Below are 15,315 nucleotides of genomic sequence, written 5' to 3' on the forward strand. Positions count from 1 at the left end.
GTCTTTTAAGAACGTTAGATTGCCAAGAAAGCCGTTTAAAATCAATTTAACATGCTTTGAAGGCCCAAATGGTGTTTTAATATCGCAGATGTTCTTTAAACCTATTCTAAAAACTTCAGCCTTTAAATTATTGTTTATCTGCGAAGCCTATATCTTACCCCAATCCATAGCTTTTAATTAAAACTGGCATAGTGAACTCCAGCACCAACCTGTCTGTTATAATACAGATTAGCGGTTCGAACTCTGAATGAACGCATTGAAATCCATAAATTGAATTATTTATTTATCTTATTTATTTGAATTTTTCATGAACAGCAAGGAAACAAAAAAATAAATGGATTGCAGCTTGCCTTTGGAAATATTTTACACAATTTAATGGCCAGTCGCCGAAATGAAAAACTAAAGTAAATGCTTTTATATACATTATCATTATTTGCTCTCGTTTATTTTTATTTTATCGTGTGTGATTTTTACTCTTTACAACCGAAAGATGTGCGATTGAGTAAGTAAATTAATTTATACATTTATTTTTTATAGTTAGTATGTTTTTCCATCACACACTCTGAGTTTTACTTTAAGTGGACATATTTATGAACAAAATGTGATGTCAGATACCTCCATGCTTCAATTCATTTTACCATACCATGATACAATATGTCTTATATATTTTTTAGTTGGCCGTCTGTTGCCAGATCATTTTTAGAGGGCTTTGACCCAGCGGATAAGGAATAGTGTCTATTTGTAGTTGCTCAGCTTAATGAAATGTGTATTGCGTTTTTGTTTAAAATTATTATCAATGTGTCTCTGCTCTTTTTGTATGTCATTTTGTGAGTCTGCCTTAGTAAATACATGCTGAGATATATAGCGAAAAGCTTTATATACATACGTATATGGCTGAGTGTGGCTTAGTGACATGATTTATAGTTGTTTATCCTCTGTTTTTAATGTTTAAAATTGTATTTACAACGTATTTACGCTAGACTTAATTATAATGAATTTTACAGCATCTGCATTCTCGTTTCTCACCGATAAAATCGCATTTTATTCCATTATCTTTGTTTTTATGTGTTCACTTATTTTTTATGGTGTTTCATATGTGTTTTTTAATAATTTACCCAATGCACTTGCCGTGGGGTGTGCAGGGATATATTTGCTCGAAAAATGTTTCATGTGCACTACGTATGGAAATCAATTGCCAAACAACAATCGGCAAAAATTACGCTTATATACAAATATTGGAAATTCGATTGGTTTGCTGGAGAGTGACTTATTTTTGCTAGTATCAGTGTCAGGCAGGTAAATCAATTTTTTCTGGCAGTTTTTGTTTGCGTTAATTTTCAGTTTTGTTTTATTCAGTCGCTCATGACCCAACCGACGATTATATTCATTTACATGGATAACATGACTTTCATTGAAAAGAAATATGGTTTTCCACACAAAACGCACTTTTAACATGACGAATTACAAAATGAATACAATGTTCTTACGCAAAATAACAAGGGGAAAATTTAAATGATCTCCGTAAACTTTAAAAAAAATCATCGATTTGTGTATTAAACATGAATAAAAAATAAAATACAAAATATCATAATAAAAATTGAGTATTACCATACTTATTAAAAACAAGTAGGTATCTACTTTCATTTTCGTGTAATATTTAATTCGAACTTTGTTCATACGACATAATTTAAAGAATTTACTTATTTATTAATTTAAAACATTTCTATGTTAATTATTTTTCCTTGAGCATTCATAACCTTTAACGTTTCACTTCCTCAATTTTATTTACATTTACCGACCCAAAAGCTTTTCCTATTTACTAATTCGCGGTCTTACCTTTGTATGTTACCCTAACTAACTAACTAGGTGACTAACTGACTGACTAACTAACGTGATGATATAGTTGACAAAGTTGCCATACGAGGCGATTTCCAATCGGGGTCCGGAGACTTAAGTTCTTCCGCCGATTCTGATTCTCTTATAGATGAGAGTGTTCATGAAGGGCGTCGCAAACAGTGAATTAGTAGAATTGCCGCCAGGAATGCGGAAATTAGTGACGTCCTGCCACACAGGATGCTCCTTTGTGCCGAGCCAGAGTCTTTAATTAAAGAAACGAAGAGAAGACATAGGAAAACCAACCAAAAGAAATATTATGGCATAAGTTCAATATAATTTTAAGTCGAAACTGCACTCATTCATGAGTATCTATTTAAAGCGATTTATATACACTGCATTCCTCACATTATAAGTGTTAAAGGATAATCAAGACCAACTCACTTGCATTCGCATGCCGCAGCGGCATTTGATTGTTGAAATTGTCGTACTGCGATAGGGACGCACTGAGAGTCTTCTCGCGCCTCAACTCCGGATAATTTTCAATTTCCGCCACGCATTTGAGCTCTAGGATTTTCCCGGCCTGGAAAAAGCGCTGCCCCTGCAAAAAGAATTGCACCTGAAGCCGCTGTCGCCTCAGTACATAATCGTGGGCTGCTAAGCTTGTGTCCGTTGTGGGATACAGTTCACCTAACAAAGGCTGAAAAGGAGTACAAATAAACAAATAAGTTAAATACAAAAGTTAAAAGGTTAAGCTCAACTTTAAACTTGTAGTTTTAAGTATATAACTTGTATTCTAGTTTAGCGAATGGAACAAACCTGCTCGCCATTTATGTACCAGGTGAGTCGTGTGGGCAGGCTGGAAAAATCCGATATGCAAGTGGCTTTGAGGTATTCCTCCATGCGATACATCGAGTTGAAGCTTTCGATTAGCGGATCGTTCTGAGGCAGTGCTAAAATATTTAAAAACAAAACATTATTTACTGAAATAGATCATATTACCATAATGGAAAGCTCACCTGCAACAGTCATGTTGTCCGCCTTATCCGCGAGCTTAAAGTGGGGCGCATCGCCACTAACTTCACACTTATAGAGTCCGGTTGATTTGGCACCTTGTAAACTCAAATCCAGTCGGCAGCTCGATTCGTTGCACACGTACTTTCCTTCCAGCACTTGCAGACCAGGCACTTCGAAAGTCATGTAAATCGGACTCGTCAAAGGGGAATATCTAAACAGGACATTGAGCCGTTGAGAACTTATCTTTCAGTATGAAATGAAGTGGTTACCTGAAGAACTCATCGTGATCTTTATACCATTTGACCGAGTTTAGCGTGTGACCTCGCATATTGTAGCTGCAAGATAGGGTCACATTGTCCCGAAAATCTACGATCTCTGGCACACTGATATCCGTCACAAACAGAGCACATGTGATTGGGCAGTCTAGAACGCATTAAAACAAATTTTTTAAATCCTATTCATTTCTATTTCATTTAGATAGAAATACATTTGTATTCCCCTTTAAAACATTAGACCATTGAGAGATATTTCTTTCCCCCACGAACTCGTTATCAAAAATATCCAATTTACGTGTAGCAAACTGAAAATGCCAGCAGCAGCACACAAACAGTGAAATATTGTTAGAAAACAGGTCCCTATGGCTATTTCCTGTAATCGAACCGTAGGGCGTGGCACATATGCTTTATATATGGGATGAGTTCATGGGAATCTGCCATCCTCGAAATGTCGGATAGCAAAGCCCACAGGACAATGGCAGAATTTTTGTGACCAAAAACCGGGGACATGTTCTGCGGTAGGTATAGTATGCGTAATTTTTAATTTGCCCAGGTGACTGACCTGGATAAATGGAAAAGGGAAAAAGAGGGGACGGCTGGTGCTGTGTGTCCAAGTTCTGGCACACGAGACATCGAATAAATTTCAAATTTCTTGAAATGAATATGCAAAACAGTTAGTTAGGCAGAGGGCTACCTACATACGTGAGGGCAAGAAAAAAAGCAATGGATGTGGGGTATATGTATCTGCCATATTGAGCTCCATCCAGTAGGTAGATTCTGGCATGGCTGATCACCAACCCAATAAACAAACAGTGGGAGTCTGCTCCAGAAACTGATAAGAAATGTGGACAAACCAAATGTCAAATGACACGACTTTTGCCTCGAGCAAAGTAAATAAAGGACTGCAAAGTAAAAGGAATTTGGCAGCAGGACATGACAGATATTCAGCAGTTGTAAATCACTTATTTAGACATTAGCTTATATTATAGATTTGTTATGGATTTGTAATTAAAAATCAGTTTTATAAGGGAAAATAGGTGCTAAAGTATGAAACTTAAATTGTGAAAAAACCTTGGACTATTTACATTTAACACAATTTTTATTTTTTCCTGTCACCCTTACATTTAAGTAGTTAAATTTTACTAATGCATTATTTACGATTTAAATAGATAAAGCTTGTGCTCTAACCACTAAAGCTTTTGGTATTCTGCACATATGCAAATTAATATACAAACAATTTCGCTTTATTTAAATTTATTTGAGATAGGTGTGATTAAATGCGGCAATTGTAAGAATTCATTACGCTTTTAAATCAACGGAAACTAGTAAAAACTTTAAGCCATCCTGAGGCAAAACAATTCCATTTCCACTGTATGGGTTAAGCTGTGTCTCCACTAAAATCCAAAGAAAGGAAAGGGTTTATTTCTGGGGCAGAGATACCAACATACATATATTTACACCTCAGCACACGAAAAGTTTGATGTTAATTAACCTGCACATTTCATTCGAGAAAAGGCACTCACACACTTACGTACTCATACGTTTAACCCAAAGCTAACCCACTGAAATCCGCACACACATTTTCCCAAATGTACACATGCATTTTTGGGGCATGACCATCGCCGCATAAGTTTGGTGATAAATTCATTTTGAGACGAGTTGAGACATTTATACAAACATTTTTGCGCTGGCAGGTTTTTTTAGCATAGTTATATGTGGTTTAGTGGAGAAGGTTTTCTTTTTAATAATACATATGCAACAGCGTCACATAAGAGAGTATGGTAAACGTAGGCAAGAAAATCGCATTACTTCTTTTATAACAAATAATTAATTATTAGTTAATTCCATTTTTTTGTTGATTACCGTGAGAATATAACAGAAAAGCTGACAGTAAGCTGATCTACTGAAGAGCTGTATGATATCATAATCTTGAACTCCACTGTGTACAAATGTCTTTATAGGTTGATGGTCTTTTGTGGTCAGCACAATTATATATTCATTTGATATGCTTGCGCAATATAACCCACAAAGTGGAGAAAAAGAATCTATAAGAGTTTAGCAAACAGCCAAAGTGTTTTTTTTTATAATTTCTAGTTGCATATCCGCAAATTAATTGGGTGCCATATGACTGAAGAGTCCAACAGATTTTCAAAGTAAATAAATAGGTCTAAGCCATTTGATATTTGTTGTAGTTGCTTTGCGGTTACCCAAGGCGACATCGTAAATTGGACGTCACACAATGGAAAATATTTAATTCCATTAGGCTGGCCAAATTGTTGTTGCCGGCAAACACTCTTAATATAGAAGCATCCACAGAAATTGAAAAGCTACAACTCCACAGCAGAACTTTTCCAGCAAATCCTTTCTCCAGCTCTCTTTGTGGTCAAAGCCTTTGTGTGCGTGTCCTGGATAGCATGAATTTCCTGCATGAAAGTTTTCCGAGGTGAGTGTGGAAAATGGACCAGACCCAGTGCAAAAAATTCTCAGGGAATATGCACTTAATCTATCCACAGACTCTGCCAGTAGGTCAGAAGCTCCCATACTACATTTAAAATATCAATAGATTTGAAAGGTAATAAATTGAAAATTAAAAAAGGAGTAAATTGGAAAATGTTGATAGGATTATATTGAACCTAAAATCTTTATGAGCATATCATAATATCATAATCCTTTATTTGAGAGGTTTAGAATCTTCTTTCTGATACTACCCAATTCTAAACATTAATTTGTTCTTATCAAGCATGCCAGAACTCTAACCAATTGCAATTTAGTAGGTTAAAAAGAAAAAGTGAAAACCTGCCTTCGCAGTTGAACTTTTGCAGTGCTCTCGCACACATGATGGAATACAATTTCTAGTTCGCGGCGAGCAGAGTGAAAAGCAGAGTGAGCCAGCTCATTTAATGCGCTCCAAATTAATTGCCCCATTGCCATTGGCAATTCGAGTGCAGGAGGGAATAACAAGTCGTGGAAAAGCGGGAAAATGCGGCGGGCGGCTGCCTTTGGCAGTTTGCCTAATTGCGAGCATTTCAAAAATACAATTTAAGTTTAAACTGCACTCAAGATGTGCTGCTACTGCTGCTGCTGCTGCTGCTTCAGCAAAAGTTGAGCCAGCAGAAATTACCGAATGCCAAAAGGGTCGGGAGTGATAAGGGGGCAGTGCAGCAGCCACTGAAAGTGCGGCAACCGTTGAAATTATGGCAAAAGTCATTAAAACAGCCGGAGGCAAAAACTTTGCCAATATTGATTTGAGGTCGGTGTTCTCGGTAAACACCAATAACAATTAAAATAATAACAAACTGATTCACAATAAACGACAAGGGCAATAGCTCCAGGTCACATTACACATACGCACCGTTGCCTCTGAGTCCCCGCCAGCGCTTCATTAACCAAACACATACGGCACAATACCCGAAAACCATAAAAAAATAAAATAATAATTTCCCCGTTTCTGGCGGCGGAGGGCCACAAAAACTTACCAATTAAAAGTGCGATGAACAGGAACATCAGCCAGCCGTAATCCATTTTTTGTCGTCGTCCTTATTGTTGCTCTTGTTTGAATAAAATTAATTGCTTCCAGTTATTGTTGCTATTGGCCTTTGCAGTGGCGTTGATTTATGCAGCTTATACCCGTCCTATCTCCAAGTATCCCTTTGTATCGAGTGTTGGGAGTCGGAAAGAACGCCCCAAAAAACTAGAATCGAACAAGCAAGTGGAGGTCAAACGAGTAGCTCAATTAATTGAACACTGTGTCAAAAGGAGACGTCAAAAGGAGGACTCGAAACCCACATCGAGATGGAGAAACGGCACAAGAGAATATAAATAAATAAACTCAGCGACAAACTCATGCAGAAAAGTTCAAAGGATACGCTCTGTCAGTGTCGTTATAAATAAATAACAAACGTTGGAACATTTCGGAAAAAGTAACGAAGTCCAAGGAGCTGGAGACAGGATATACACGGAGAAAATATAAATTGTCCTGTAACTAGTATTTGACAAGTACACATTTTATATTTATAATGCAAATATTGATTTCTGGATTTATAAAAACAAAATACAGAACGTAAACTAAAATAGAAACAAGTTTTTTATTAGTCTCATAGCAAAAGGTCAGGAAACGTGTGTGCTATCGAAATTTGTTATTTTAATATCTTAGTAAGTCAAGCTGGTATCTTGTCATCAACGTATCTCATGAGCACTTTAGTTCTCTGTGTACGAACTGGTTTAAAAGGGAAAGCAGGAAAAAACACAGAAAACAAGGACGTGTGGGCGTGGCAGACGCCCTGGCATCCTGTTTTGTTATACTTCTCGTGTACGAGTGTGTGTGCGTTTGTCAACTTAAATAATTTAAATGCCAAATTCAAACGAATCCATGTGTTTAATATTTGAATAAGCCATCCACCTGCCACGACCACGCCCCTTTCGCCTGTGACGCCTCGCTCCAGTACCTTTTTTCTTTAGGTTTCTTGGTTTACGTCCACTTTATTTTTGGCTCGGTTGTTCTTGTCAATTTAGGTTTAGTCGGAGTTAACTTTAAACTGAAATTGAAGCACTCAACGGAAACGGAAGTTGCCAGTCCAGTGCAATTTAAACTTGTTTCGTTTTTGTTAAGCAAGGTTCAAGAGTACTTTCGGAACTTCTGCCCTTTTCTTTTCACTTGGCAGCTTGGTTTCGCTTAGACTTTTGGGTTAATATTTACTGCACGCTTGGGTTAATTGACCTTTCGGCAGGAGTGTTGAAGTATGGCTATATTTTGGCTTACAGTTATTAAGTTACGTGGCGCACTAACGAATTACGATATTCTTTATTTGATTTGAGTTAATAATCTCCCTGTGTTTGTGAGGTTTTTGTTTTTTTTATTGAACTCGATACGGTCGGCGATAGAGGGCTCCTGTGGAAAGTATCTCCGCGCGGCTTCAGGCTTACGAGCTGACTGAAGCTGCGACTCGGATTCGTGAGTTCAACTTCACGGATGCCACTGCAGTCGGCTGCGCAGTCGGCGTTGCCGCCTCTGAAGGACTTCGTGACCGGCTGTCGTGTAAAACGGTGCGCTCAGCATCTGAAAGGACCTCGGCAGCATCCCGATGCTCGGTTACACGACAGCTGAGCCTGTAATGGGACCCATGGGGCCGCGAGAGTCGAGCCAAAGAGCGAATCTAAGAGAGGCGGTGAGATTTTGTATCTTTGTCGCCGTGTCTGTTGGCTTTCTGCACGAAGGATGTTATCCTCAACAGCATAAATGTTACTTTTAACATGCTCTAACAAAGCAGCTATTAGTTATGTTATATAAAGGACTTACTGTTCCTATATGAAACGATAAGTTTTTAAATACTTGATATTTTAAAATTATATTATCTATATATTTGTATATTGTAGACTAGATAAAAACCATTGACTCAATCTCGAAAAAATTCATTATGTTGCAGTTAAAAAAGTTGTAATCGTTTTTTGATCCCTGGTATTTCGAAAATCCTTATGCAGTGAATTTTAGCCGCTGATTATGATACTCATACGGGCCTATTAATACTGCTGGCACCTCAAACAGTTTGCTTTAAAATCCCTTAATTTTTTTTTTTTTGTTGCTTTTGATAGTGCGTGTTTTATAGTTAACGGATATCCCTGGTAGTTAAATGCAGACAACAAACGGAGCAGACCGAAAGCAAAGTCCGTGTTGCAGCTGCATGTAAAAATATTACGTGCATGGGGGCAGTTCCACCAGCGAGGGGGTGGTTGTACGTGGGTGGTGTGGGCGGTATTCTAGAGCGAATGACGACGACGGCAGCACAAAGTCATCTTATCATTTCATGAATAATGCAGGGATTTGTTAGGGACACATGACTGGAATTTTACGCAAAAGTTGTGATGATGTTGCTGCTGTGCTGCTGCTTTTGCTGCTGCTGCTGCTTCTGCTGCTGCTTCTACTGCTGCTGCTGGTGCTACTGCTGCTGCTTCTTTTCCCTTTGCCAACCGCCAACACTTTGAGGTTGTTGCTATTGTTGCTGCTGTATGTTACTATAAAACTGCAGTCTGCTGGGTGCGGCAATCAACAGAAAATTGCAGATTTTAAATTCAAAGCATTTTGCTCGCTGTCCCTTTTAAGCTCGCTTCCTAGCTTGTTGGCCCACCTTCCCACCTTCTTTTCGTCCTGTAACTTAATTCTAACGAATAATTTCTGATGCCTGAATATGAATATTAAAACAAAAGCAACGTGCGCCTGAGCATATGCGACACTTTCTTTTGCTGTAAATGGCGTTTCCGGATCCGGTTTACTCGCAAGCCACCTGCCTTCATCTGCCAGCTATTTATTTTATGCGAATTTCGCTCATCTCCGCTCGCAAGTCACGTGACAACTCAAACTTTGTGCCAAGCAGCCGAAGGAAAAAACGAATAGAAAAAGGTATGCACAAAAACTTGCCAAAAAATGCAGAAGCTGCGCCACTTACAAACACACACACGCGTCAGGATGGAGATCCGTCTGCAGGGCGGTGGGATAAAAAAGTTTCCCTGCAAATAAATCAGAAATTTTAAAAATTCATAACTTTAAGTTTGCTTTATGACTTTTGTTTATAACGTGTTACCACACTACGTATGCGTTACACTCGCCTAGAAAACTTGTCCACCCCAAAGGGCCTCAATAATTAATAAGATATGCTCAAATATGCAGGGAGCAAGCTAGAATTATTCCGAAAAGCTCGCAAAAACTGCAGACTTTTATCTACTACTTGCATATTCCTATGCAAAGGTTGTTGGCTGAATATACCAACCCTAGAGCTGTGGAATAAATTGTTTGTGCGACTCCTTTAAATTGGTCATAGCACAAGTTTCTAAGTCTACGATATATATTCTATATAACCAGTTAATTTTTTGTATATTTCAGTTGCGATCACAAAATAATACTCATTAGATCTAATAATTGAATTTATTTGTCAATGCCAATCTTTTATGGGCGTAACCAAATGTTTGACATGTGTTGGAAACATTTAATGTAACAAAAACTGGTAAATATTTGCATGTCGAGGCCTAGCTTTTGCAGCATTGCCTTTTCCTAAATAGCTGTCCTCCACCGGAACGACCTATAAATTGTGGACCACTTTTCTTCCCCAGGATTCCATCACATTGACACACTTTCCTCCTCAACTGCTGCAAGATGCCTGCAATCAAGGAGCCGTCATTTTTGGCCGCAATTTCTTGGTTCATCCTAGGAAAGCTTCTCGCTGACTGCGGTACAGTGTAGTGAGCGAAATTACCTCGAATGGCCTGATATTATCAATATTTTGATATTAATAATATGTTGAAAAATTGTATAAAATATTACTTTTCATAGATTTTTTTTTTTTATTTAAAAAGTTGTAAAAATGTTTGCCTTAAAAATTGCATGATTACTAAAGCAAACATTCTATGTGACAGTGTTGTTATGAATTTTTATACAGTTACCTTAATGAAAAACTAAATTGTCAATCAGCCATGAATTGAATCAAATGAAGTGTAAAATTACAATTTCATCCAATTTGCAATTAACTCGACGAGAAGATGGTAAAAAGAGGAGAATCTCTTTTTTCCAATTTCAAATTATTCCAATGGAACGCACATGCAGCTGGACGGTGAAGAGTTTTGTATTCGTATCTGTGCGATTCGCTGGCTGTTTACGCCATATATATGTATATGTATTTGTATTTGTATATGTATGTATGTGGAACTTTCACTAGGAAACAGCATTTTGTGGATGGGGAAACCGCCGTCAGCGGTTCGGGAAAGGGTTCGCTTTTCTTCTGGCTGCAAGGCACCTGGAAAAGTGCAAGTTTAATTGCATCGAGTGTAACTAGTTAATAGCTGAAATTGCAAATTGAAATGGTGACAAAGTAATTGAGGTCAGGAAACTCCCCTCGGAGTCGTCGAATCGAGCGCTAATTACAAAACGGGCATTGCAGCTGCCAATGGGGTCACTTGGCAGCTTTTCCGTGCGTCGAAACGCATTGCATTGCATCGTGTTTCGTTTCATTTTCCGGCCATATCGGAAAATATGCAACAGCAATTGCCACGGCAACAACGGCAGCTGCCAAAGTTGTGCGGAATGTCAAAGTTTCCCCCATTTCCGTCCAGCCTGCACTCTAAAAACATTTACAAATTGATTTTTTGTTGCCGCTGTCATGTTCGCAAAATATATATATTTTGGCTTTTTAAATGCCTGGGCACAAAGCCGCAACGGGACTTACGCACATTCGAATACCGAAAGCGAACTGATGTTTTTAATGGAACTTTTTGGGACAATAATAAAATGTCCGTAATAAAACGGTCATTTGCATGTTCATTTCAGCCGGGCCGCCATAAATGCAAACAATTGGATTTCGCTAAACCAAATTCGAAAGTGCTGATGCCGGACCATGGCTAAAATTAGCGTTCGCCATTTGCTTGTTAGCCATGTCCCCCAACAAAATGCTTTTTGACACGACCCCTGGATATTAGTTGCTGCCAATGAAAATTTATTGAGTGGAGAACCGCAACTGAAAACCTCTCAATTCGTCAGTTTATAAACAAGGTGATTGAACCTGAAGCCTAGCACTTAATTGCATAAAACACAATGAAATTTGTGCTCTACCTTCTCAAAAAAAAGTTCCACTTAACGTAATATATTTTTGTTTTGATAGTATCAATTCATTTCAGTTTCGTGGCAATAAGTGGCAAAAAATCTAAATATTTCACATGTACTTTGCATTATCAGAATGTATTGTTTGGTTTACACAACAAACAGCAACCGACATTTCCATTCATTTTATTTTTTTATTGCTTCATAAGTATGCAGATCTAATCGAAACTACATTCTTTTAATGGACCTCTCTTCACTTTACATTAAATATTGTATATTTTTACATATATTTAAAGACTAGGAAGTAGTTTTTTATTAATTGCAAATAATAAATCGTTATTACCATGAGATTCACAAACATTCGTATAACAATCAATCATTGGCGAATTAAGTTAAATATTCCCAAGAGCTCTTTTGGAGTATCAATGGCCTCCAATTAAACGAGCGTTATATCACAGTGCCCTCTCCCCCTTCGAAAAAATTACCAAGGGCGCTTTTTTGTATTTAAAAAAAATTATGGGTTAAATAGCCAACAACTAGCAGCAAAAAAAAGTTTTAACAACATGTCAAGAAGCTTGAAAATTCAAGTCACCTAATAAAAAAATCATAAATACCCTTTAAAATATAAATATACATATTAAATTTCATTTAAATGTACTTGTATATTTAGGTTTAAAATAAAAATGTTATTTTACATGAAAACTGAACAAGGAAATGTTAACTATGTTTACCAGAAAGGGCATTTCCATCTGGTGTTGATCAGCGAATGTTTCAATCAATCAAGCGAGAGCGGTGTGAAAATCATACGAGCGGCGTGAAAAGGAAACGGAAATTGCTGCGAATTGTGTGCTGTCCGCAGGTAAACACATCCGTGTCCACATATTACATACGTATACGTACTACGTATTGGATTCGCTGCTTGTGCTTGGGCAACTGTAAATGCCACTTGATTTCAATATTTCAATCAGCGATGCGCACAGTTAGTTAAGCTTTTTGCATACATTATGCAATTTGAGCGGCCACAAATGATGCAGGTGCAGCAGCAACAATAACATCATTAGATCCAACCGCCGAAGCCCATCTCAGCTGGCCTGCAATCCCGCCAATGGCGACATTAAATCATCGATACAACAAGTACCTGTTAAGGGCTTTTGGCGCATTTCGAGCTACGGCTTCCTTTCGATTTGCAGTTGGCCAAGAGCCCGGGATTTTCATGTTTCGCCCGACGACATAGAGAGAAAAACCTATCACTTAACGTAGGCATACATCTTATGTTCAAAACTATTAAATGGTAAAAGGAATATAACTTATTTTCTGTTATGTGAAACAAATCAAAAAAATCTTTTAATTTAAGGTTTAGATTTTTTTTCAGTGCGGCAGTCGGCTTCTTCTTTTATTTGTTGGTTGTACTCGTTGCTTGTGCATATTGTGAATGCGCGCATTTCGAGCACGTGATTGAGATTTTTACATTTAAAACGTGACTGAAATATTTTGCAGTTTCGTCACTTCGATGCCTACCGCAGAAGGATACACTCTCGCCATTTACCATTCTGCTGGCTCACTCCTGCTCCATTATCCTTTCTCCGTTCTTGATTCTCCTGTCTCCTTACCATCCCGTATTCCGAATGCAATGAAATGTATTCAATACTCCGTCAATGATGTCCCAAGGACTGTTGGCCTGCGGCTGCCTTTTATTATTATTATTTGTATGTGCTGCTCTTCCATTTGTGCGATCCCCTCTTTGCCGGTCAGTGTTGTCCTTTCACCTTTTGCCTTCGTCCTTTTCAATCAACGGCAAATGGCCAAGTGCTAACTAGATTTAAATAATGCATTAGTCGCTGTTGTTGTGAAGTACGACATTGGAATGACCATGGGAGTCTACCAGTTTCGGTCAAGTTCTTGGCGTTATAATATGAATAACAACGAAATATGAATTAAAATATTTTTTTAAATAAAGAAAAAGTATATTTGAGTATTTAAAGCTATTGTGATTTCTTTTAATTCTACTCTAAAGAAAACAGTTGAATATATATTTCCACCGAAAGCCAACAAATCGAACATATCAAGTCTTTGGACTATCAAGAAATTCAAATGGCAATGAATTCTGGTGATAGTGAACCCAACAACAAGCGTAAAGAAAATAGCAATTGAAAATTGTTTGATTAGCTGAGCCATTTGGGGTTTCAACAGGAAGTTTCTGGCAACTGAAAACTGCCACAAATTCTCAATTGTCGTTGCCCAAAAACTTACCAAATAGGAGGAGCTACCCAACGACAGTTGCCAGGCTGTAAATAAAATTTAATGAAATGATACGATAAAGTTGTGAGTGTGTGATTTACACACAGCAGAAACCCAGATAGTACTGCACAATTGCATATGCACTGCTCGAAAATGCGTTTAAGCTTTTGAGTAATAATTGATCAAAAACTTTTTATTCAATATTGAACACTAGTCATATTTAGTCACATTTTCCTATAAAAAACATTAAATATTGCCGAGTGAAAATTACATTGGGGCTATAATGCTGTTTTTAAAAACACCTATAAATCTTTAATAACAAAATAGTTTGCTTAACTTTTTCCCAATTTGTTTACCAATTTACCACAAATTTAAAACTACTATTTAAAACTGAAACTTTATATTTCTCTGTGCACGGCTTGTTAGTCAAGTCTATTTTCCCTGGGTTTTCTCACACATCTTCTGCGGAAGTCTGACTCTCTCTCGTTCTTTGTACCAGTGCGTAATTTTAACATTGGCAATTAAAATTTTGTATGAGTTGCTTGCAATCAGTGCCCAAACTTGCCACGCACAAACAAATACACTCGCAGAAACACCCACACGGATGCCCGCACACACTTGCATGTGGCGACAAACTCAGCTGGTGTCTGCATAATTTAAAGCATACATTTAGGCTGCCGGTCCTGGCTGTGTGATAAATGCCAACCAGTCAGCGCACACCAACAGACACACACACACACACACACACGCACACCCAGTCGCACAAACACCCACCATCACCGACCATCACCCATACACCCAAACACCGATGCAGAAGACATAGGTTCGCTGCTGCTGACAATTTCAAACAATTTGCCGAGTCTGGCAAGCATTTTGGGCTTGGTTCCCTGTTCGGGGCTGTGATTGCCGTCTTCGGCGCTCTGCTTTGATTATAAACCACGCCCACACATAGGCATGCGTCGAGACACTAAAAAAAATTATACAACTAACATAACAGACCCTATTGCCAAATGAGCTTAGTTCCAATAACAGGTGGTTTAAATTTAGACTATTGTTGCACAATATAGTAGTTCTTTCTATTTTCATATCGATCTTCAACACTGGTATATTCTGTAATAAGAACATGCTCCATTCATATTTCTCCGTGTATCCAACCAGTCGGGCTTTAAATCCAAGTAAACTACGAACAAATGTTTAGAGAAAACTTGTAACTTGTTATTCTGCATATTTGACAAACACTTCACATGCTCACAGCTAACGAATGTTAAGTTCTGGAAACCTTAAATCCATTGAATCCCGAAACTCCGTCAAGTATTTCAAATTCAAATTATGAGCAGATATACTTCATTTCTTTGCAATTTGAACTTTGCC

At 37.8% G+C, this 15,315-nt stretch overlaps 1 protein-coding gene across 1 annotated transcript; it reads right to left on the minus strand.

Moving 5' to 3' along the window:
- Positions 1-341: 341 nt before the first annotated feature.
- Positions 342-8,093, minus strand: LOC6553669. Its single transcript, XM_001980313.3, has 7 exons — positions 7,571-8,093; positions 6,602-6,816; positions 3,120-3,273; positions 2,853-3,061; positions 2,653-2,786; positions 2,278-2,533; positions 342-2,098 (listed from the first exon to the last, which is right to left on the minus strand). The coding sequence occupies exons 2-7, from the start codon at positions 6,645-6,647 to the stop codon at positions 1,995-1,997; spliced, it is 903 nt and encodes a 300-aa protein (XP_001980349.1). The 5' UTR covers positions 6,648-6,816; positions 7,571-8,093; the 3' UTR covers positions 342-1,994.
- Positions 8,094-15,315: the final 7,222 nt, after the last annotated feature.

The sequence above is a fragment of the Drosophila erecta genome, unplaced genomic scaffold, assembly GCF_003286155.1.
Source record: "Drosophila erecta strain 14021-0224.00,06,07 unplaced genomic scaffold, DereRS2 tig00000000-arrow-pilon, whole genome shotgun sequence".
In the NCBI taxonomy this organism is placed as follows: Eukaryota; Metazoa; Arthropoda; class Insecta; order Diptera; family Drosophilidae; genus Drosophila; species Drosophila erecta.

What these genes read in the sequence shown, in the direction of transcription:
- LOC6553669 (XM_001980313.3), bottom strand. Translation starts at nt 6,647, where the DNA reads ATGGATTACGGCTGGCTGATGTTCCTGTTCATCGCACTTTTAATTG. An exon ending in GTTCATCGCACTTTTAATTG is followed by an intron (nt 3,274 to 6,601) that starts GTAAGTTTTTGT and finishes AATGCGTTCTAG; the next exon opens with ACTGCCCAATCACATGTGCT. An exon ending in GATCACGATGAGTTCTTCAG is followed by an intron (nt 3,062 to 3,119) that starts GTAACCACTTCA and finishes TGTCCTGTTTAG; the next exon opens with ATATTCCCCTTTGACGAGTC.